Source organism: Lagenorhynchus albirostris, chromosome 6 (genome assembly GCF_949774975.1).
Source record: "Lagenorhynchus albirostris chromosome 6, mLagAlb1.1, whole genome shotgun sequence".
In the NCBI taxonomy this organism is placed as follows: domain Eukaryota; kingdom Metazoa; phylum Chordata; class Mammalia; order Artiodactyla; family Delphinidae; genus Lagenorhynchus; species Lagenorhynchus albirostris.
The window spans coordinates 104,422,483-104,446,345 of record NC_083100.1 but is presented as its reverse complement, the minus strand read 5'-3'; the positions used below and the strand labels follow the sequence as shown (position 1 = coordinate 104,446,345).

Here is a 23,863-nt window from a genome sequence, read left to right as displayed (position 1 = left end):
GAGAAAAGAAAACAGATTTCTCATAGAAGAAATTTCAAAGAGAAAAAAGCTATGGAGATGAAAAGATGTTTCAAAGTTTTAAAAAAACAATGAAGAAAACTTCGTATATCAAACAATAAAGATTACTTAAATTAATAAAAAAATTATATATGAAACCTTAAACAGCAAGATATATTTTCACCCAGACAACTATCCCTTTTCTAAGCAATATGACACAACCAAAACACATTTTATTTACATATCTAATGTTTCAAGGTTTTTAAGACAGTCAAGATGTTAGCTAAAGATACCTGTAAAGAGTATTTCACTCAAACGCTTCTTTTGAAACCCAGGGTATCTCCTATCTTCCATGCTATTATCTATCTTGTGGATCCCATTCATCTAAGACTCTGGTTCAGAATCTTCCATGATACTCTAATTCCTGTCCTCAACTTAGGGTTTTAACATCTCTCTCCAACATTGCAACTTCAAAACAACTGATGTTCCTTAACTCAAGTGATCTTAAATCCACTTCTACTTCAGCCACTCACATATACATGGCCCCACTGGAAAATCTGCCCTGATTTCCAGCTACATGTGGTTCTCTCTCTCCATCCTCTGGAATCCCCAATACAATGACAGAGGGAAAGTACAAGGAAACTTAAATGCTCAAGGATGAAAAAAGGAGATAAGGAAACAATAAAATAATCCAACCCTGTTTGGAAAACAGAAAAGGGACTTTACATCCTAAGTGTTTCCAGAGCACCCTGTAGCACCTTCAAAATTGCCAGAAATTGAAGGTATAAGAAACTACATAAGGAAAGAAATTATTATAGAGAACCAACAAGGGCCTACTATAATAGCACAGGGAACTACTCAATATTTTGTAATAACCTATAAGGGAAAAGAATCTGAAAAAAGAATATATATATAAATAACTGAATCACTGTACTGTACACTTGAAACTAACACGTTATTGTAAATCAACTATACTTCAATTAAAAAAAATACTAGGTGGAAAATAAAGAAAGAAATTGTTAAAATTCTCTACGTGGAATAGTGACACCCCCAGGTTCCTTTCCAGACCTGGTATAACCAGGTAGTTAACTACAATGTCCATGAATAAATGAAAGAAAGAATATACGAACAAACAAAATGACATAAATGAAGAAATGAGGCAAAAATTTAGGAAAAACTAAATTTTAAGAGAAAAAAAATCACATTACATTACTACCTCAAAAACAAACAACATTCACGGGTATGATATTATAAATACTGTCATACTATTGATTTAACATAACAGCCAATAACATGACAGACAGGCTAAGAGAAAAGAGGCTCTAGAAACAAAATCAACTAAAAGGAGGTTAGTAGATAAACTACTTACATTGATATATAAAGAAACAGCAGTATAAGCACTGTATTTTGAAATCTGGAAGTAATTACCAAGAGTAATGGCTACGTAAGAGCTAGTGGCTGCTCTGCACATCACCGTCAGTGTTATCTGACTTTTAAAACCATGCGCACATATCCTTTTTAATTTAAAGAACTGCAAAGCAAATGTGCTGTCTAAAATCTGAAAACTCCTGTACACTTGTCTGACAACAGTGCCCTATCCTTCTGGCGCTCACTCCTTTGCTCCCCGTTTCCAACTATATGCCAACTCATCATGACCTCCAACCCTTGCCGGTATCCCTCACTATCTCTAAGTAATTCAGCCTTCCGGATTCCCTCTCTTCTCTGAGCTGCACCACTTTAACCTCTTGCCTTGGCAAAGCCCTTTGCTCCTTTCCCAATACTGCCTGGTGGGGTGGGGCAGGGGGCGGGGACGACACCATTCTATGACTACAAGCTCTGAGTATCTAATTTCAGTGGTGCCCCATGACTAATAATACAGTCACCTTCTCAATTCTCAAGAGTGATTCCAAGTCACTATTCTCTCCCAGCCCTCAACCTTCTGTCTGATCCCTTCTCCAACACAAGAGCTTGATTCCAGTTCATGAAAAATAATTAAAGCTATGAACTATGATGATAAACTTCTTCAGCTATCTGCCTGCTCCTCTAACCCTTTCCAGCTCCACATTTTCCTGCACCCATACTTAACCCCTTACCTGTCCCTGGAGTAACCCCTCTTAAAAATAAAACTAACCTCAGCCTTCTTACAACTGACTTCTTACCAGTTCCCTGTAGCCACTAAGCTTTTCCTTTATAGCCGCCTCTCACGATGCCCACAACTGACAATTCCCAGACCTTTACCTCTCACTGATGCGACACACTGCCTCTATCACACCATTCCATTGAAATTGCTCCTCTAGGATCACCACTAATCTGGATGCTAAAAACCCATAGGTATTTCTCAAATTTCCTCTATCACCTCACTGTACCAACTGGCACTATTTAACCTCCTCCCTCCCTGAAACATTCACTTCTCTCAATGTCAGCACCACAATCCCTTGGCTTGTCTCCTTCCCTTCTGTGTGTTTCAGTATCCTCTGCAGGCTTCTCTTACTCTGCCTGTCTATGAAGTGTTAGTGTGCACTAAGGCCCCATCCTTCCCACTCCACATTCTCTGCCTGGCCAGTCTCCTTCTTTGCACCATATATGGTGATGACTTGACATCTATCCTCACTCCAGGACACATGCCCCAGTTCAAAACCCTTAGAACCCAAGTGTTCATTTTGAAACTTTTTTAAAGATGCATAGTAAACTCACCTCATTCTACCTTATCTATCTTATCCTTCCGTTTTCCTAACTTCAGTGATGGCAAAACATTGAGTTGCTCAAATTACAAACCTGGGAATCATCACAGATTCTTCATATTCTTACTCCCCTCACATCCAAGCAATCAGTAAATCATATCGATTCTATTCTTACTCTCACCTCCTTTCTCATTCTCACTGACCTATTGACTTTTTTTCATCTGGGAAACTGCAATAAACTCACCTGTTTCCAACACAATTCATTCTGTTCCTATCTATCCAACCCAGTGCAACCAGAGTGACCTTTCCCATACCATATATAAATCTGTGTCATTTCCATGCTGAACATTTCTGCACAAGCACAGAATCCAGTAAACTCCTTTGCATAGCATTTTAGTTTCTCATTAACACCTATCTGGATCCATCTCCTACCACTCTCTTCCTTTGTACTTTATTATCTAGCTCTCTTACACCCCAGACCTCTACCCAGCTTTATATATATATATATATATATATATATATATATATATATATATATATATATATATATATATAGTTCTCTGCCAGAAATGTACTCCCCTAACATACCTGCCTGAGAAATACCCATTCATCCTTTCTCAGTTCAACTGTTATCTCCTCTAAGAAGTTTCCCTGATTCTCCCAAGCAGACTTAGATGCTTTCTTCCCATGCCCTCACCAGATACATGCATTCATTAAGCAACTATACCATTTTTTAGATATTCATCTCTCATTCTTTCAGCTTGATTAGAGCAAGATAAATAATTTTTCATCTTAAATACACAATGCTTAAACTGAGATCATGAAAACTGTATTCACTTACCACTTGCTGACTGAGTAAACAATATTAAACAAACTATTCTTACTGCTGAATAAGCAGAATAGGCATTTAATGTTACTAATTCTAATACAAAAAGTTCTTATACTAACTTACTAGAAGAATTTTTCATTATTAAAAGCTCATATTTCATTAATTTAATATAGCCTGTATGTTGCTAACACTTCATAAAGAGAGAAGACTATTTTGCTAATAGTTAAATATTTTGTTATGATAGTCAATTGAGGGTTCTTTGTACAATGGTTATTTTATATGGGAGGAGGAGGAGAGAGTTCTAGAACATCTCCTAAAATATTTTATTTAAATGACCATGAATTTAAGGGCTCCCCACCCTCCATGACCCCAAGTCACAAATATTAGATAAAAGTTTCATTTTTCTAAATGTATGAAATATAGTAACTGTTTACCCAGTTTTAACACAAAGGCAATTTTTTTCTTGAAAAATATGACTCACTATAGTATTTTAGTATACAAAAGAAAGTTCCTGAGATTAACTCCTCTGATATAGTTGACTGATATTTTCTGCTGAATATTTCAAAACAATTCCATCTAAAAAAAAAACTTACCTCTGGATGAAAAAATATTTCAGGTCCCAAGAATCTCTCATATCCAACATCAATGGAAAATTCTTTCTTTGAGATAGCATTGATTCCAGTATACTGTTTAATCCACTTTGATCCATCTGTATCATACTTGTTAAATTCTTTTACTAAATCTGGGCAGACATAACTATAGCGCTCCTAGAAAAAGAAATGAGTAATTTTTTCCTCTTGCTTTAGGAAAAGCAAAACAGAATGGCATATTTTCAGTAAACTAAAATCAAATGAAAAAAACATCTTCAGAAAATAAAATTAGCAAATTTAGCTGAAGAAAATTTTATGTTAGGATGTTATCGTATGTGTAGTAAAAATAAACAGCTCATCTCCTATACATAACTGAAGGTTTCACAAATGAAGAGAATAAGACTTAAACTAAAGAGCCAATTTCTAATATTTCAGTGCTATTTCATGAAAGTACTCATTAATGTCATCCAAAATTTTATGCTGTTTCAATAATTAAAGGAGTTCATATTTTAGAAAAAAGAAAAAAAAATACACAAAGAACTGGAGAATAAATAGTTGATGTAACCACACAAATTAATATAGTAAGAGGTACAAGTTATTAGGTATAAAATAAGCTTCAAGGATATATTGTATGACATGGGGAATACAGTCAATATTTTAAATGAAATACAACCTTTAAAAATTGTGAATCACTGTATTGTACACCTATAACATAATATTATACAGCAACTAAACTTCAGTTAAAAAATTTTTTTTTTTTTTTTTTTTACATATATAGATCTTTAATACCTATCTGGAACAAAAGATTATGGGCTAAGTGAGCAAAAGAAAAAAAACTGAAAATATAAACTATTCTTTTTTTACTATATCACCTGCAAGGCTGAATCACTGCATATTTGGATATACATCCTCAGTAAAAGTTTTCATCAAAAATGCAGTTCAAACATGTTATAACTTCCTATCTGCAATTTGTGGACTCCTGATAGCCAGTCTATTTCTTTTTTTTTTTTTTGAAGGAAAACACACATTTCACATATTTGTATACATCAATGATTCTATCCAAGATAGGTACAAATATTATTACTGATAATCAACACACATAATGGGAAAGAATACTGGAAAACAGAAGATAATTTGAGTATGTCATATTAGGTCTTCTTTCTCCAAATCTTGGAAGTAGGAATTACATGGAAATGATGATCCTTAAAAGACATTAAGACTGAGCACTAGTATGGTCTAGAACAAATCCTTGGTGTTTTTGTTAATTTTTAAACTCCAGAGATTTCCCAAAGATGTTGAAACAGTAGTGTTCATATTAATTTTTTACATATTTAATTTTGATGCCACCTACCTAAGGTGACTTTTTGCAACCATTTACAAATTCCTTTACTACCTAGGAAGTAGTAAATTCATTTTCATTCCTATCCTTTGATAAGCAAGGAAAACACTACAATCATGCAAAGACCGTCAAATATATGGAGTTATTTTTACCTGGGAAGTTTTGCTTTGACATATTTAAAACATATGTGAGACCCAATGAAATTTTTTAGGTATGCTGACAAATGATAAATTTAAAAAGCTATGTTAAATATTTTGGTATTTTGCATGGAGCCCTGGTGTAGCATACAAATTATTAAAATACCTTACACAGCCTTCACATTTTTCTTCTATGGGCCATATCACTTGAGCCAACCATTGCCTCTATTCTACAGCCAAATGAATCAATGACATCAAAAATTTTGTTGTAACAGAAAACTGCTAGAATTAAAAATAAAGAAGTCAGCGAAAATTGAGATGTGAGGACTCTGAAGTGAACTAATTACAGGCATACCCCGTTTTACTGTGCTTCACCAATAATGTGTTTACAAACTGAAATTTTCTGGTATCTCTGCATTATCAGATGACGGTTAGCATCTTTTAGCAACAAGTATTTTTTAATTAAGGTATGTACATTTTTTTATAGACATGATGCTATTGCCACTTAATAGACTACAGTATAGTGTAAATGTAACTTTTAAATGCACTGGGAAACCAAAAACTTTGTGTGACTCGCTTTACTGCGATATTCGCTTTATTGCAGTGGTCTGGAACAGAACCCACAGTACCTCTAAGGCATGCTACATTTATTTTTACTAAAGAGAATAATCACAAAAATGTATGTTGAAGTCAGTTGGTATAAATGTTCTTGTATGTTAGTCCTCTCAAATGTGAAATGTGGTGAGAGCAAGCAAAGGGTTGATAATCTCCCAAAATTTCCTACAAGAAATACAGAGAAAAATACATGTAATTAATAAGAGTAGTGGTTTGTAACTGGTTAACGAAAGTTTTTTTTAAACTACTGTTCTTGACTTAAGAATTTTTCATGTTCATATTATAACGTGATTTTAATTTTTAAGTAAATTATATTCTTAACTTTTTTTTTTTACCTTTACTGCCTTAGCAGTTTCCAAGGATTGCTCTGGAGGAATTCCTACTTCTCGGTCTCTCAGCAATTGCTGAATAAAATATGTTATATCTCGTCCTGCGATTGGAATGTGCTTAATACAGCTGCCAATCACATACCCTTCAGCCTAGATGAAAAAGAAAGTGTCAAATTTACTTTCAACGTTTTCAAAAATCAGTATCACCTAAATTAATCATTAAAGACCAATTTCTCAGATTACTGTATTTGTATCCTTAAGTATTGCTTTATCCCAGGAGAATTCTTCTAGTCTTTATTCCTCAACTGTATTCCTCACAGTTAACTTAGCACAGAATTTATAATACTGTACAGATATTATGAACAAAACTTATGAACAAAGCTTAGATTTATTCTCCTACTGATAAGAGTTTACAACCAAGACTGAAATGACTCAACAACAAAGAAATAGTGAGTTTCAGAAGTATTAAAGGTTTTAGATAACAGACTTCAAATAGGATATTAGTTTTAAATCTTCTATAATTTCAGCAAAAAATTTAGATTGCATTGTAAGAAATTTTATCATTAACCCACAAGCTGGCTATCATTTTCCTAATGAAGTAGCTACCAACTTCACAAGCCTGAGGCAGTCCATGTACCATCATAATTCCAAATAATTTAATTCTGCAGAATGAATTCATAAACTTACTAATACAACCCAGAAGTACAAAAATAATGTAGCAAAATTAAATTTCATTAACAACATAACATTCTTGTTTATGAAATGGTAAAATATTATTTGTAGTTAGACTGTAATAAATTAGAGATGTTTAATATGAGCCCTAGAGCAAAAACCACCAAAAAATAAATGACAATAACAAAGAAATATATAGCATAGCTAATAAGTCAATAAAAAAAGATAAACTGAAATTATAAAAAACAGTCCATTAATTCAAAAGAAGGCAGGAAAATCACAGGAATACCCAATTCTTAATATTCTTACTAAAACTCTTTCTTTTCCAAGTTGGTAACTCCTTTTTGCAAATTACCTATTCTAATATTAATTATCAAGATAATAATATTACTGCTTAATTGTGTAGATGTTAAGAAAAGACTTTGGTCAGGAAGAACAAGTTCAGATCCCAGCCCCATGACCTATGATTTCGTGATCTTAAGCAACTCAGTTATTTGTATTTTATAAATGAGTAAACTGAAGTCCTCAAAGGATAATATAATCTACAGCATAGATCTTGAGGCTTAAATGAGAATTTTAAATGAACATTTTAAGAATCTTTATGTATCTCTAAACAACATACATATATGCATTATTTAATCCTCAAAACAGTTTTATGACATAGGTCACTATTATTGTCCCATTTTGGAAAAAAAGGGAAAAGAATTTGTAGCACTAAGAAAGAAAAATACGCCAACTAAATTATAAAAAGCCATCAAAATGTTGGACACATCCTAATTTCCAAGATATTAAAATATCCCCCAATGGCAATAAAATAAAATGTAGAATATCCATACAATGAAGTATTATTTGGCAATAATAAGAAATGAAGTACTATACATGCTACAACATGGATAAATCTTGAAACACTGGGCTATGTGAAAGAGGACAGTCACAAAAGAGTGACTCTAGGACTTCCCTGGTGGTGCAGTGGTTAGGAATCCACCTGCCAATGCAGGGGACATGGGTTTGAGCCCTGGTCTGGGAAGATCCCACATGCTGCGGAGCAACTAAGCCAGGGCGCCACAACTACTGAGCCTGCGCTCTAGAGCCCGTGAGCCACAACTACTGAAGCCCACGCACCTAGAGCCGGTGCTCCACAACAAGAGAAGACACGTCAAGACACGTCAACGGGAAGCCCATGCACCGCAACATAGAGTAGCCCCCGCTCGCCGCAACTAGAGAAAGCCTGAACACAGCAACGAGGACCCAACACAGACAAAAATAAAAACAAACAAACAAACAAAAACAAAAACCTGGTGACAAATGTTTTAAAAAGAAGAAAAAAAGAGTGACTCCATTTATATAAAATATACAGAACAGGCAAATCTACAGAGACAGAAAGTAGACTAGTGGTTGCCAGGGGCTAAAGTTACGGGGGGAAAGTGAATGCTAAAAGATACAGGGTTTCTTTTTAGAGTGATAAAAATGTTTTAAAATTGACTCTGGTAATGGATGCACTTTATGAATATACAATGAAACACTGAATGGTACACTCTAAATGAGTGAATTGTATGGTGTGTGAATTATATCACAAGGAAGTTTTTATTTTTTTTAAGAAGGGCAATTATTACTATTATGACATCAGAAGAATAAATTATGACATCTAATCCAAAAGTAGTCACTTGGAGGATGTAATCTTCAACAGAGGTTGCCTGATACATTAAAAAGAGGAATAAGAATAATGAAAAAATAAAGTTCTAAATAATTTCATTCCTTACATGTTATTCAATATAACATAAAAATTATTTTAAAAGATAAACCTTTCTACATATATGCACCCAATAATAATCAGAATGAATTCAAGTAGTCATTTTGATCTATTAGACACAATAAAAAATCTAATTTGTCATTAAAAATTGGAAGCAGAAAGGCTTTGGCAGAAAAATGCTATCTCTCACAAATAATCCAATCTGATGCATTTTTCTTAACATGCTTGATTAAATCCAAACCATGAAGCACAATCACAACTTGAGCTTTTTAATTCAAAAACGTAATTCCCCAGAAGTCATTAATGGTCATGTACTTTCGACTAACTGCTATTTAGTAGATAACCTATGACCAGTACAAAATCTGTTAATTAAGGATAAGAAAAACTATCAACTGGCTAACATACAAACAGACACATCCAAACTGGAAAACTGAGTTCCACATTTAAGACAAGAAAGGCCTATTTCCATTCCAGATACTCTAATTCATCATTTACTAATTATGAATTAGAAACTATTTCTAATAATTTTCTAATTATTTTTAACAACCTAGAGCAAAAAGAAAAATCTGGAATTTGTTAACAAAGTTCTAATAATAATTTGAGCAAAACACAGCTACAGCTGAACAATGGTCAATAAAGTTTTTAAAAGGTGGCAATAATTCATATAATTTAACTTTTCCAGGTGTTATCTGATATCCTCTTCAGTAATTTTAAACTATCCTTACCACAGGGATGACATGAGTGACACCATCTCCACTGTCTATTACCGTACCGGTCAACGTCCGTTCTCCTACTTGTCTGGAGGTCCATGATGCAGCTAAGGCAAGAACAGCCTTGAACAAAAAGAAATATGATAGGCAAAAAAATAAAAACAAAGAGTTATTAGAAAAAATTTTTTTACTGGAGTACTTTATGCAATTTTAAATGTAGTATCTTTGGAAAGAGAATACACAAAATTAAATTATACAATAAAATCGTTCACAACCTACATATTATTAAGACAACTTACAGGCTTACAGTAGTCTTTAGGGGCATGTTTACAAATTTTCGATATTTTAGTGGGGGCCGTTTTCCTCTTATACCCCCCCAAAATGTGGAAGACTAACATGAGATAGTACGGTACTAACATATGGAAGACTAACATGAGATAATACAGTACAGGGCTTAAAACTATGTTTATATGGCCTAGCCTGTAACATACCACAAAGTAAGGTAGAGAAGCACGCAACTACCAATCATCAGTTATTCAGTACATAGATGGCTATACTAAGTATCACTCATAAGATTAGCTCCAAATTTTCTAAGTGCAACATGCATTTAGGAATATGTAACAAGCTATTTAAACAGAAAAGGCCACTGCACACTTCCAAATACTATGATTTAATGAGGAAAGCAAAGTTGATGAAATAATGTATTTCTATAAAAAATCTTGGCATAGGCAATAAAGTATAATTTTTTCTATTAAAAGAGTTTGCAAATTAAGAAATTAATGAAGCTAGTTCATTTTTTTAAAAATTACCTAAATTTCATACAAATCCAAGCCTCGAACAAGATAAATAACTAATTAATTAAAATCAGAACTAAGCTGGCTTTATTTTACCTACTTGCAATATAATAGCTGAAAGGGACCTAGAAAGGTAACTAGGCCATCCTCCTATTTTAACACAGGATCACACCATAATAACTGTGGGCTAACAAAACTACACAGTAATTTATATACTTTTTAAGCATTTGTGATATGCCAGGTATCACATTTGCTACCACGTTAAAAAACAAGAAGTAAGCTCTGATTCTGAGGGATGGGAGAGAAGCTGTTCCATACAGATACATATACAAATTAAATGCAATAAAATATTACGGGGATTTGTGATATACAGGATACAGAGGGGCACAAAGGAGCCAGTGGTCAAATATATGTAATGGTAAGTCATTCAAAACAGACTACAAAAAAAGGACACAGTGAATGTTACAAGGGTAAATGTGTACAGAAAATTCTTGACAGAGTAAATTCTCAATAACTATCAGTTCCCTTATTTCTGTTCTATAAAAGGTCTTGATTTATCTAAAAACCATTAACTTACTTCCTTTAACATTTCCCTTTTACTAACTAAATAGCTCCATTCCTCTAATACAATTTCTAAATTATCAGTTCAGGAGAGAACTATGATACGCTTTGAGGTTAAGAAAAATATACATATATTTTAAGAGTGAATTAAACCAGATTAAAATTTAAAGAGTCAAGCTTATTTTGACTTATAAACTTGCTTACTTACCTGTACAGCAATGTACAAGCCTGGAACATTGAAGGACTCAAACATTATTTCAGCAGTATATTCCCTGTTTTCTGGAGTATTCAGTGGAGGTTCAGTCTATTAAATTGAATAAGATTTTAAGTATGCAAGATAAAATTATTTTGATAAATTCATAGATAATTTTTATGTGAGAAATAATGTATTTTAAACATTGTATTTAAAAGTCATTAAACTCAGAGGTACAAAAAAAAAGACACACAGACCAAAAAAAACCAGTAGAGAACTCAAGCAGATCTGTATGTTTATATAACTGCTAGAGTATAAAACGGAAATGCTTACACAGTTTAAGATGTTTCTTCAGTTTAAGTTATGTGACTGCATACATCCTGTCACTTAGAAACCTGCGGGTTAAGTCTGGGCCAGAACACATCCCAATGAGGCAAGAAAGGACCTAAGGAACAGCCCTCAAAATCCTGGACTTCATGTTTCACTTATGCCTCAGGAATACCTAAATCATTTTATATTACCAAAGCCTGAAACTACATAAGACATCATTCTTATTAATCTGATTTGACTATCCAATCCTTTTTGTTATCTCAAATATTTTAACTTGAAGGGCAAAAGTTTAAACTTAAGAAATACAGAAGAATTATCTGTTTGACCTTGAGGTAAGGAATGATTGCTTAAATTTAATGAACATAAATTGCAAAAGGAAAGACAGATAAAACTTAAATTCATTACAAATAAAATCATTTTTTTAACTTTAAAAGACACTATAAAATTTTTTTTAGAAAATTAACGAGGATTAGACTTTTTCCATATGTAAAACCTTTAACTTCTAAACTACTTGATGTGTTTAAACTTACTTAGGAGGGTTTTGGACTATGTTCAATAGTTTGAAGATAATTCAGTAAGAGTTACATATAAAATTAAGCAAACTAAAAACCAAGGCAGTTAAATTATAAACTCCAAGAAAAGCAGAAATTCTATACAAAATAAAATAAAATATAATCAGAAGACCTCACAAGGAAAATATACAAATAGCTAATAAGCACATGAAAAAGTACTCAACAACATCAGTCATCAGAAAAATGCAAATTAAAACCAAAATGAGAAAGTTTACCCACCCAACCAGAATGGCTAAAATTAAGAAGACTGACACATCAAATGCTGGATCTGGATACGTAACCAGATCACTAACACATAGTTGGTGGGTGTGCAAAAAGCTACAATCCCTTGGAAAAAGTTCTGAAAGTTTCTTATAAAATCAATCATGCATCTATCCTGTGACACAGCAATTCCACATCTAGGTATTTACACAAGAAAAATAAAAACATGTCCACAAAAAGACTTGTTTAAGAATGTTCACAGTACCCCAAAAATATTCACAGTAGTCAAAAACTTGGAACAGCTCAGGTGATTATCAACAGGAAAATGGACACGGAGGCATACAATGGAATACAACCCAGCAAAAAGCAACAAATTACTTGTATGTGCAACAACATGGATGAATCTTAAGATTATGATGAGTGAAGTCTTACCAAAGAGCACAACTTGTACAATTCCATTTACATGAAACTCAAATATAAGCAAAACATGTATGTACTGGAAAAAATCTGAATAAGGGTTGCCTCCAGGGCATGGGGGCAGGGATTAACTAGAAAAGGGCATGAGATAACTTTCCAGGTTAACAGTAAAGCTCTGTTATCTTGATAAGGGTTTAGGTTACACAGATGTATAAATCTGTCAAACCCAGGGGATGAGCAAACTACATCATGCATCCTGAAGGCCAGATCTAGTCCACCACTTCTTTCTGTAAACAGAATTTTATTGGAACACAGCCATAGCCACTCATTTAAGTATTGCCTATGGCTGCTTCCTACTACAACAGCAGAGCTAATTAAGCAGCTGCAAAAGAGACCACATGGTCCACAAAGCCAAAAATATTTGCTAACTAGCTTTAAAGAAAGTCTGCCAATGCCCAGTCAAACCCATAAAATGGCAGGGTTAAGATATGTGATTTTACAGAATGTAAGTTTTATATAAAAGAAAAAATGTAAACAATAATAAACTCCAGTTGATGATAATGTATGCTAAAGTACTTAGGGGTGAAATGACTCCATCTGCAACTCATTTTGAAGTGATTAAAAAAATAAGATGGGGGATTCCCTGGTGGCGCAGTGGTTGAGAGTCCGCCTGCCGATGCAGGGGACACGGGTTCGTGCCCCGGTCTGGGAAGATCCCACATGCTGCGGAGCGGCTGGGCCCGTGAGCCATGGCCGCTGAGCCTGCGCGTCCGGAGCCTGTGCTCCGCAATGGGAGAGGCCACAACAGTGAGAGGCCCCCGTACCGTTAAAAAAAAAAAAAAAAAAAAAATAAGATGGAGTGATAGAAGGATAACCCAATAGACAGATGTCCTAAAACAATTATAATAAAATTAATAGCTGAGTCTGGGTTGTGGGTATATTGGGCATTCACTGCAAGGTTCTTTTCAATTTTATGTTCATGGTCCAACCATAAACAATATTCACAATCACAATAAAATATAAAATATTAAAAATATTAAAATATTAATTTAACCCAAAATTAAGCTATGTCACAGAAAGAGGGAGAAGGTAAGGATTTTGTGTTAAGGAGGGGATCAAAGGAAAAGAACGAAATACTCATCTTACCTAGCAGGAAGTTGATAGACTGTCTAATATTTTAAAAAAACAAAAATACGGGCTTCCCTGCTGGCACAGTGGTTAAGAATCCACCTGCCAATGCAGGGGACATGGCTTCGAACCCTGGTCTGGGATGATCCCCCATGCCGCGGAGCAACTAAGCCCGTGCGCCACAACTACTGACCCTGAGCTCTAGAGACCGCAAGCCACAACTACTGAGCCCACGTGCCACAACTACTGAAGCCCGCGCACCTAGAGCCCATGCTCCACAACAAGAGACGCCACGACAATGAGAAGCCCAGGCACCGCAACGCAACGAAGACCCAACTCAACAAAACAAATTAACATCAATAAATAAACAAACAAAAATACAAGAAATACATGATATAACTATCAAGAAAAACTCTTTAAAAATTTAAAGTGTTTGCCCGGGGGGAATCAAGACTTCAAGGCTAGGGAGAGGTGAGGAAGGAAAATTTTAATTTAAATCTGATATTATAGCACTTGATTTTTTAACATTATGAACATGCATTGCTTTGGTTAAAAAAAGAAAGAAAGAAAGAAAAACGTTTAAAAATTAAATTATATTGTAGTTTGTTACGAAGAATTACAAATGAAATAATAATCAGACCAGTTATTTTTTTAAAAAAGAAAGTGCCATGTTTCCAACTTTTTCCCCTGAAACTTACTGTTAAAGAAACTAAAGATGATACAGCTTTATAACAAAGTCTTTAGATACATGACAATTTAATAAACAAGAACGTATGTCCTATGAGTACAGATGCGATGAAAACATTCTCATTAAATTTCTTCAAAAATTTCCTCACAGGGCTTCCCTGGTGGCGCAGTGGTTGAGAGTCCGCCTGCCGATGCAGGGGACATGGGTTCGTGCCCTGGTCTGGGAGGATCCCACGTGCCGCGAAGCAGCTGGGCCCGTGAGCCATGGCCGTTGAGCCTGCGCGTCCAGAGCCTGTGCTCCGCAACGGGAGAGGCCACAGCAGTGAGAGGCCCACGTACCACACACACACAAAAAAAATTTCCTCACAGAATTTAAAATTTGTACTTACCAAAAGAAAATAATGGTCTTCAGGTTCCGCCCTTAAATATTTAAAGATCACTTGCTCCATAAACCTTTCCATCAAGTCCCAATCTTCAACTATACCATGGCGGATTGGCCACTATTAAAACAAAAAATAAAACAGGAATTAAATCTTTACTAATATCAGAAAAAATCAAAAATAAAACAGATCATTAGTGAGTATTAGATGAGGATAGCATTTCTTAGGTGTGCTAATGACACGCAGATCATTAGAAGATGCATACTTAACTATTTAGAGATAAAAGAAATTATTTCTACAACATATTTTCAGATGTTTCAATTAAAAAACACAATGCAAATATATTAAAATGTTAAAAACTGTTCAATCTAGATGGAAGGTCATTGTACCGGTCTTTCCAGATTGCTAAAAGTTTTGTAATAATGGAAACGTAACCTATTAAAATTTAGCCTGTGAAAATTACAGGTTATGACAATTTGCTTAATCTTTATTAGCTCTTTCACAAGTATTTGTTGTGTGCCTAATATATAAAACACAGTTGGTAAGTATAGAGCAAGAATAACCATAAATCAAGCAAGCAAAATTTTATAAGACAAGTCATATGTATTTGTTATGGAACCATGATTCCAAAACTGAGCCCCAGGGTACTACAGCAAATTCTCAAAGACACTGCAAATATTTTACATTTTCCAGGGAAATCTGGTGATACTCAGAATCAGTTTGGCACTGCATACCTACTATTTTAAAGTAGTTCAGTTTCAACATCAGATCATACTAGATTCCCTTCAAGTAATATCACTTCTTTGAAAAGCTGGGTTGCCAGCAGTTGCTATGATGAAAACTAAATACCTCCCCAAAAAACCCATGTACAATAAGAAATGAGGATGGTGATGTGCAATCTGATTCCAGGTGTCAGAAACTGTGAAGTGCCCGACAGGCACATGCATCCTACTGGTAATTGTGATTATTTAACAATTAAAAATGTTTTATTTTTTTCAAGTGGCTACTAAGTTGCTACTTAACAAACAGAACTGTTAGTAATTTCTTTCTAAATGATGCTGTAAAAAATTTTACTGAGACACTAAGGGCACTGAGAAAGTTTGTGAATCTCTGCAATAAAATAGTTTCACAGCACATGTAACTGAAGATTAGTATTCTGAATATATGAAGACTTACTTAAGCAAAGTAAAAACGTAGGCATAAAACTTAAAAAAATATACAAAAGAAAAATAAACAAAAAAATACAGTTCCATGCACATAGTACAAATACACACCCAGTACTTAAGGCTGAATGCATTAGTGAAATAAATATCCTACAGTCCTCTACTCAATCATTAAACCTTTAATCTATTAATTCCTAATATCCACATTTCACCATAGCCTTCTAGATACTTTCTAAGTCATTATACTTAAAAAATAACTTTTAGTCCCCACTTTGCTTTAGGGAAGGAAAAAATGTACTACATCATTCATTTTATAATATTACTGGAACTGACATATTTTAATGTTCTAAGTGTTATTTATTCATTTATTCCTCATTTATTTTTGTGCACCTACTATAACCATTGGCACAAATGCTAAGGACATGAACATCCTGCCATAAGGAGCTGTCCAGTGAAAGAAATAGATATAAACATAACCTTGTAAGTTTTTAAGGAAATAAAGTACCTAGGACAAGATGATCAACTTGGCTTCAGAGGGAAAATGGGAAGGCTCCTATTCCTCTATGACTGAGGAGGTCGTATCTAAGCTGGGTCTTAAAGGAGCAACCTTGTTAATTTTGTTTTCAGGGGGTGGGGTAAATAGAGAATAGAAACAAATATATACAAACACCGCAATAATATACAAACACAACAGTTATCGATGAAAAACACGTGTGCCTTTAGGGAAAGGGGTGTAGACAGATAGATCAGTTCTACATGAAGGGCACCAGGTTCTCAAAAACTATTACTTGCCTTGTATTTGGGTTTTATTCTATAAGAAACAGATCATCAGTAGAAATTTTCAAGCAAGGTATAAACAAGAATAGCTTTGATTTTTAATAAGATTATTATAGCAGCATTGGGAAAGCTGAAATGAATCTTAAAAGAACCAAGGAAGAAAGACAAAGAGCCCCAGTTGTGGTGTAAATAACGCTAGGCCAGATTCAAGATTTCTGTCACTACAAGGGAAAACTCAAAGATATAATCACTAGGTTTCTAGCTCTAGAGTCAGGATGGCAAGGATCTATTAATTAAGACACAAAAGTTGTGTTTTGTCTTATCTTGGAATAAGCAAGGGTAGAGTATATGTAATAAATTTTGTTTTGAGTATATTAAACTCAAGAGCCAGGTAGTAGGTAGGTGACAGTAGGTACTTGGAAATGGGGTCAAGGAATTGGAAGTAGAGATGTAGGCTGTGGTTGTTGATGAAGGTGTGGATGAGACCACCTAGAGAAAGTCTCTAATAAAGAAATAAAAGAGAATCAAGGACAGTACCTGGGAAATACTGACATTTGAGTAGTAGGCAAAGGATAAAGAACCAGTGACAGCAGGGGAAAAAAATAAACAAGTAATAAATAAAAAGAATAGTCCAGGGATTCCCTGGTGGCGCAATGGTTGAGAGTCTGCCTGCCGATGCAGGGGACACGGGTTCGTGCCCCAGTCTGGGAAGATCCCACATGCCACGGAGCGGCTGGGCCCGTGAGCCATGGCCGCTGAGCCTGCGCGTCCGGAGCCTGTGCTCCGCAATGCGAGAGGCCACAGCAGTGAGAGGCCCACGTAGCGTAAAAAAAAAAAAAGAGATCCAGCAGAGTAATCTTGTGAAAGAAAGACAAATCAAGAAGGATGAAAATTATTACAGATAATTGGATTTAACAAAGAGCTTATCAAATAATGAGACCAAATAAGAAGTTCGGTTTTAAAAGAGGAAAATAAAACAACAGCTAAAATGTTGAGGAAAGAAGGTAGGATTGAAAGAATTTTTGTCGTTTGGGTGTGTTTGTTGCATTTGGAAGACATGAAAACGTTTAAAAGAACAGAATCAATGCAGAGGAACTCTGGCCTCTCAGCTCACCGACTTCATCACATTCAAAGGTGTCTTTTCCATTTTGGCCACAGTTTAGATCATCACTATCATCTCTAAATCCCTGAAATGCAAGTACACCCCTCTCTGATCACAATTTCTTATCCTTCTAGCATACTCCAGCACCTCACTATATCTCTCGCCATCACAATTAGACTTGCAGTCCACTGGTTGTTGTAATTCTTCCCTCGCCAAAAACCATCCCCCTCACAACACACACACACACACAGTTTAGATTTTAGGCCCCATCACTTTGACTATTCATACTTCCTCTTGTCATTCCATCTACCAAAACCCAACTCAGCACAGTCCTACCCTAAACTTGCCTATACCCAGAATGCTGATCACACAAATCACACAGAACTGGTTGATAAAACTAAGAATTCGTAACTGCTATTCCCAAATGGACCTAAATTTACCTGGCAAGCCTTTGTTTCCCTACTCTGTTATCCACAGTGATGATTTTAAATATTCTCCCTATCACTCAGATTTCACTTTCTCCCCGCTATTTCCTGGGCAGCAGAGATAACATCACCATGTATTTCACAAAGAAAGCAGAAGCCAACAGTCAGGAATCCAACTTTTCTTCACCAAATCTATAAAACTGATTCTATACTTACCTCTTTTTTCTTTTTCATTTTTTATAATGTAAGAGATCCTCCATATACCAATTAGATCATCTGGATTCCATCCCTTTAACTTTGTCAAGAGCCCTGTATTATACTCCACTTTCCTGTCACTTTAATCTCTTTTTCTAATGACTCTTTCACACTAGCATTTAAGCATCTCTTCCACCTCACTGAATATTACTGTCATTTTTTCCTTGTCATTCATAATCCAATCTACTTTAATCCAGCCTCACTGCTCTTCTAAAACTATTCTTATTAAGGTTATAAATGACATCCTTGTAGCTAAAGACAGCAAATAACCTATGGGCTCTAGCTTACTTGGTCGCAGCATCCCACACTCTTATTTCTCCTTCCTGTTTACCCAGTCTCTCTAACTACGCCTTCTCAGTCTCCTTTGTAGGCTTTCCTCCTCCATCCAAACCTAAATGATGCGTTGATCAGGCTCTGTCCTAGGCCTATCCCTATGGAATCTTACCCCTTCCAAAGGTAACTAATACCTTCTAAATGTTTATCCCCAGTTCTGTCTTGTTTCTAAGCTCCAAGAGCCAAATATTTGTATAACTACAAGCCACTTATAATTATTTCTTCAATGGCTTCCTTTCCACCAATTATAATAGACTTGAAGTCAGGAAAGCCATTTTTCTTATCTAATCTCAGCACTTTGTAAAGTTGTTTATACATGGTAGCTGTTTATTAATGAAATTACTAAAACGGAAGAAAAGAGGGACCAAGGAAGAAATGTGCAAATTAGGTAAAGTCAATTTGAATAGTGTTTCCCTTTTGGTGCAGGTTGGGTAGTGACTATGGGAGCAGACACAAGGAAAGCATCTGGGTTACTAGACTTGTTCTATGTCCTGAACTTTTATGATTACAGTCACAAAAAATTTTCAACTGTGTAACTAAGCCTTACCTATTTTACTGTATATAAATTATACCTCAATAATAAGGGAAAAGGAGGAAGAATGGTACGGAACAAACAAGAAAGGGAAAAAGATAAAAAGGAGGAAAGAGAGTGACACTTCCAGATGACATAGGCTTCAAAAGGGCAGAAAGTGTGGGTCTGAATAAAGACGGGAGGGAAATATCTCGAGGTGTGGCGATGTGGAGGCAAGAGAAAGCCAATCACATTGATGATTCTGAGATGGAAAAAGTAAATACTGCTCACCTGAAGGGGCTAAAATCTTCCTCTTGGGGAAAAAAAACCAGTACAGTCAAAGCAAGGCTGGGAGGAGCCACAGAGAAGAAGAAATTTCTATTGTGAAGAGGTTGAGGGTATTAGGCTTGTAATTGACTGAAATTCCAAGTGGCACAATTATAGAACAAACTAATTTTTTGAAAGAGAATGTTATTTATATTTATACAAATCATAAAAATATACCTTTGTTGCATATGTAGGTTTTTCTATTGCTTCATCACCAATGAAGAAGTCTAGGTCATCAACACCTTTCATCACCCTCCTCTGAGCTTGATCACCCACTTTTGCTGACTCCTTAATAGCAATACCTTTAAAATAGAAGTTATTTATACATGTCAAAAATTGTATTTTTTTCAAGTGAGACAAATTTTTCACTTGTATTTCTTCCGTAATAAAGTGTTACTAAATAGAACATGATCTAGTATATTTAAAGTGTCAAATTAAAGCAAAAAGGTCATTAAAAACAAAAAAGACAAAATTCATCTAACACAATAAAAACTCAACTTCCACCCAGAGACAAGGCCTCAAGTGTAAAAAGCACCCCCCCCAAAGAAGTACTGCTGTGGGAACGTTTCAGTTATGTGTTTAAAAACTATGTGAGATCTATTTTGATTTGAGTAAAATTATAATTTCACCAAGTCAACCTATGCTTGATGGACAATCAAAAAGAAAAAACTGAAAAACAGTTATAAAGGTAGGAAAATTGCATGGGGAATTTATTTTTAAAGCTTTCTTCATATTTCTATCCTATTTGCATTATTATGAGCTAGTAATTTAGGTATAACGCTGGCATAAAGACCTGATAAACTTAAATCACATACACAAAAGGAAATTTCAAATCATTTAGGTAAAACCCACAACAATCTCCTTATATACTTTCAGAAATCCAGCATACAGTTCTAGACCTAAAACTTGTATATTTCTTAATTAAGTTATAAATTTCTGAATCCTTCAAGTTAAACAGTTCTTCATTCAAAATATCTGCCTGGGGACTTCACTGGCAGTCCAGTGGTTAAGAGTCTGTGCTTCCACTTAAGGGGATCTGGGTTCCATCCCTGATCAGGGAACTAAGATCCTGCATGATGCACGGTACGGCCAAAAATTAAAAACAAAAAAAAAATCTGCATGCACATAAGCTGATGTGGCACCCAACTGTTACACTTTCATTTAATAACAATTTATATCCTTAACAAGGTAGGTAGAAAATACTGAAGGAAATTCTAAATCCAATCTACTTCTAAATGTTAGAAAGCTTCTCTAGCAATTTATTTACAATGTACACAGACATCAGATGGCTCACTATAAACTTCCTAAAAAACAAAGATTATGAAAATAACTTTGAACCATATCCACAGGTTTTCCAGATCAAATATCCGTGCTCATCAGTGGCAGTGATTATATTGGCTCATTATAAAACTACACCTGCAGCATTAAGACTGGCTGCGTGAAAAAAAAACCCAAAATCAAAAACCTTCTTTCATACACAAATGGATTTTTAACATGCCACAGCTTCTCATAAGACAATGAAAACTAAAACTGCAAATTTTGGCAGAAAGGTGAAATAGAGAAAGGATACAATGGTGATGAGAACCCAAGGTTCAAAAGTTCAAAATTATATGGGCTTCCAACAAAGACTGAACACAGCCACTTAAGAGCATAAGCAAAACCAAACTTTACAAGGATGAGAGTTAACGTATCAGTAATCTCCTGAAATAAACGTTTAATCACAACATAATGTTTTATAAAAGATTATAAATTAAGAGATTACAAAATCAGCATTTTATGGGTTGAACTGTGTACCGCCAGAAAGATATGTTTAGGTCCTAACTTCTAGCACCTCAGAATGTGACCTTATTTGGAAATAGGGTCTTTCAAGTTAAAGTGAGGTTAGCAGGATGGGCTATAATGCAATGACTGGTGTTTTTATAAAAATAGGAAATTTGGACATATCCACACACAGAAGAAAAACAATATGAAGACACACAGGGCAGCCATGGGACTGGAGTGATGCATATACAAGCCAAGGAACATCAAGGACTGTCAGCAAACACCAGAAGCTTTAAGAGGCAAGAAAGGTTTCTCCCCTAAAGCTGTCAGCAAGATCTTGGTCCTGCTGACACCTTGATTTCAGACTTCTCCAGGACTGTAAGTTTCTGTTGTTTTAAGTCACATGGTTTTTGGTACTTTGTCTCGGCAGCCTTGGGAAACTAATACAACCAATACACAATGGTATAATGCTAAACTCAAGTATAACTAATGTCAAGTACTAGTCCACAAAAGTACTTCTATTTTAGTCAGCAATAGAGGCAATATTTGTTGTCAAAGTCTTAAACAACAAACTATCAATATGTTTATATATAAATGTGGGACAAAAGTAAAAAAACAAACCAAAAAGCAAATCTGGCCCTCAGTGTAGATAACAAATATGCATGAATAAAACATAAAGAAAAAGACAACAGTACTACAAATTAAGACCACTGTATTCCTATGAATGAGCAACACTGTCCCCTAAAATCTATTCCAGGCATTAAAGAATTAGACTTAGGTAACAGCCTAAATTCTCAGATGGTAAGAATTAGATTATTAGATAATAATCCCTAAAGTAGTACACCAAAAGTATATCAGAAGTGCAAAAGTCAAATAGGTTTGTTTCTAGAGAGTGAAAATATGTACTAGCTCCCCCTTTAAAGACAATTTTGACACACACTTCACACATTTTAAATTTTGTTCTTACTATACATAAACAACAAAACAATCAACCTGTTCAAGTCTGATGAGTACCCAATTGAGACTAAAGATCTGCAGCTTTGGGCAAGCCCAGTAATTTCTACCTCATTCTCAACTTCACAGATTTTGAATCCTAAGCTGCTTTCACTATTCTCTGCATGTTTATTTTTCCATTTCCTTCTTATTTGCATAAGTTAATAAGAATACACAAAAATATTCAAACCGTCTAATACTAGTGATACTAGAACTGTCTAGGAGTTAGCATCACCAAGGAATGGCTCAAAAGGTTTATCATCTGATATGTTAAAGTCTTAACTTGGCATAGGTCAGGTGGTTCAGAAATGTTACTACATTATGTACAAAAGGTGAATTGTCTAAAAGTCAGAAGCCCAAAACAGGTTCATCTAGGAACACATACATAGCCCAGGCTAACAAATATGAGTGCTAAGAAACCAAGTGTGAGAGTATTTTTTAAAAACTTCTGAAAGACAAACTATTGAAAGTGGACAGTCAGCTAAAGTGAAGTTAACAGAAATAAGATAAAACAAAAACAATGTAAGTATGGTTATAAGATGTCAGAAAACAGCTGAAGTCCACATCTCTAAAGATGAGATGCCATCCTTATTTTGAAACATGAGCTCCTGTCAGGGATGTCAACAAGCACGAGTCCTGCAAACAATCACATCCACAAACCAAAGGACAGCCTTTGTAGGCGTGTGATGGGGAATGCATTACTTAATAGTAACACACACACATTATTAACAGCAATACCCTCAAAGCAGAAAACTGTTTATCAGCTCATTCATTTTTGTCTTTAAAAAGGTATTTGGCAGATCTGGTAAATGAAGAGCTAAACAGAGATCTGAAATGAATGGTCAGAGGTACAGAAATGAGGCCATGCTTACAACTTGGCAAACCATGTTTTTAAAGGACTAAATCTTACAGAGTGTCAAAAATGATTATTTATTTTACTTTATTAAAAGATATTAAATCAGCTTATTTGTGACTTAAAAGAAATACTTACAGGAAGGGATGATAAACTGTGGTTCCGTATTTCCAGCATATCCTAGTTTTGTATACCTGAAAAACATAAAGAATTTCATAAGGATTTCACAAATAGCTCAGCAATTATGAATTTAATTCTTAGATTTCCATTTGTTATAAAGTGAGATTCCACTCTGGGTAAATACTATACAAAATTCCATCGTTTCAGTCCATTTAAACATCTCTGCTTTCAAAATTATATCAAAATTATAAATACCCATAGCTTTTAACCAGGAACTGCACTTCTAGAAATTGATCCTACAGGGATATTCATACATGTACAAAATAACATA

At 34.8% G+C, this 23,863-nt stretch overlaps 1 protein-coding gene across 2 annotated transcripts in view; it reads right to left on the bottom strand.

Annotated features, from left to right (window-relative positions):
- Positions 1-23,863, bottom strand: part of ACTR3 (actin related protein 3) — a 57,583-nt gene that overhangs the window by 12,735 nt on the left and 20,985 nt on the right. Inside the window, exons 2-8 of one of the 2 annotated variants that reach the window (XM_060153008.1) lie at positions 23,551-23,606; positions 19,983-20,107; positions 14,922-15,032; positions 11,213-11,308; positions 9,665-9,772; positions 6,524-6,667; positions 4,101-4,274 (exon numbers count right to left, since the gene is read on the bottom strand). In XM_060153008.1, coding sequence (XP_060008991.1) covers positions 4,101-4,274; positions 6,524-6,667; positions 9,665-9,772; positions 11,213-11,308; positions 14,922-15,032; positions 19,983-20,107; positions 23,551-23,606 — 814 coding nt within the window. Of the gene's footprint in view, positions 1-4,100; positions 4,275-6,523; positions 6,668-9,664; positions 9,773-11,212; positions 11,309-14,921; positions 15,033-16,580; positions 16,669-19,982; positions 20,108-23,550; positions 23,607-23,863 lie in introns of those variants that run through there. The other variant, XM_060153009.1, reaches the window with a different exon arrangement.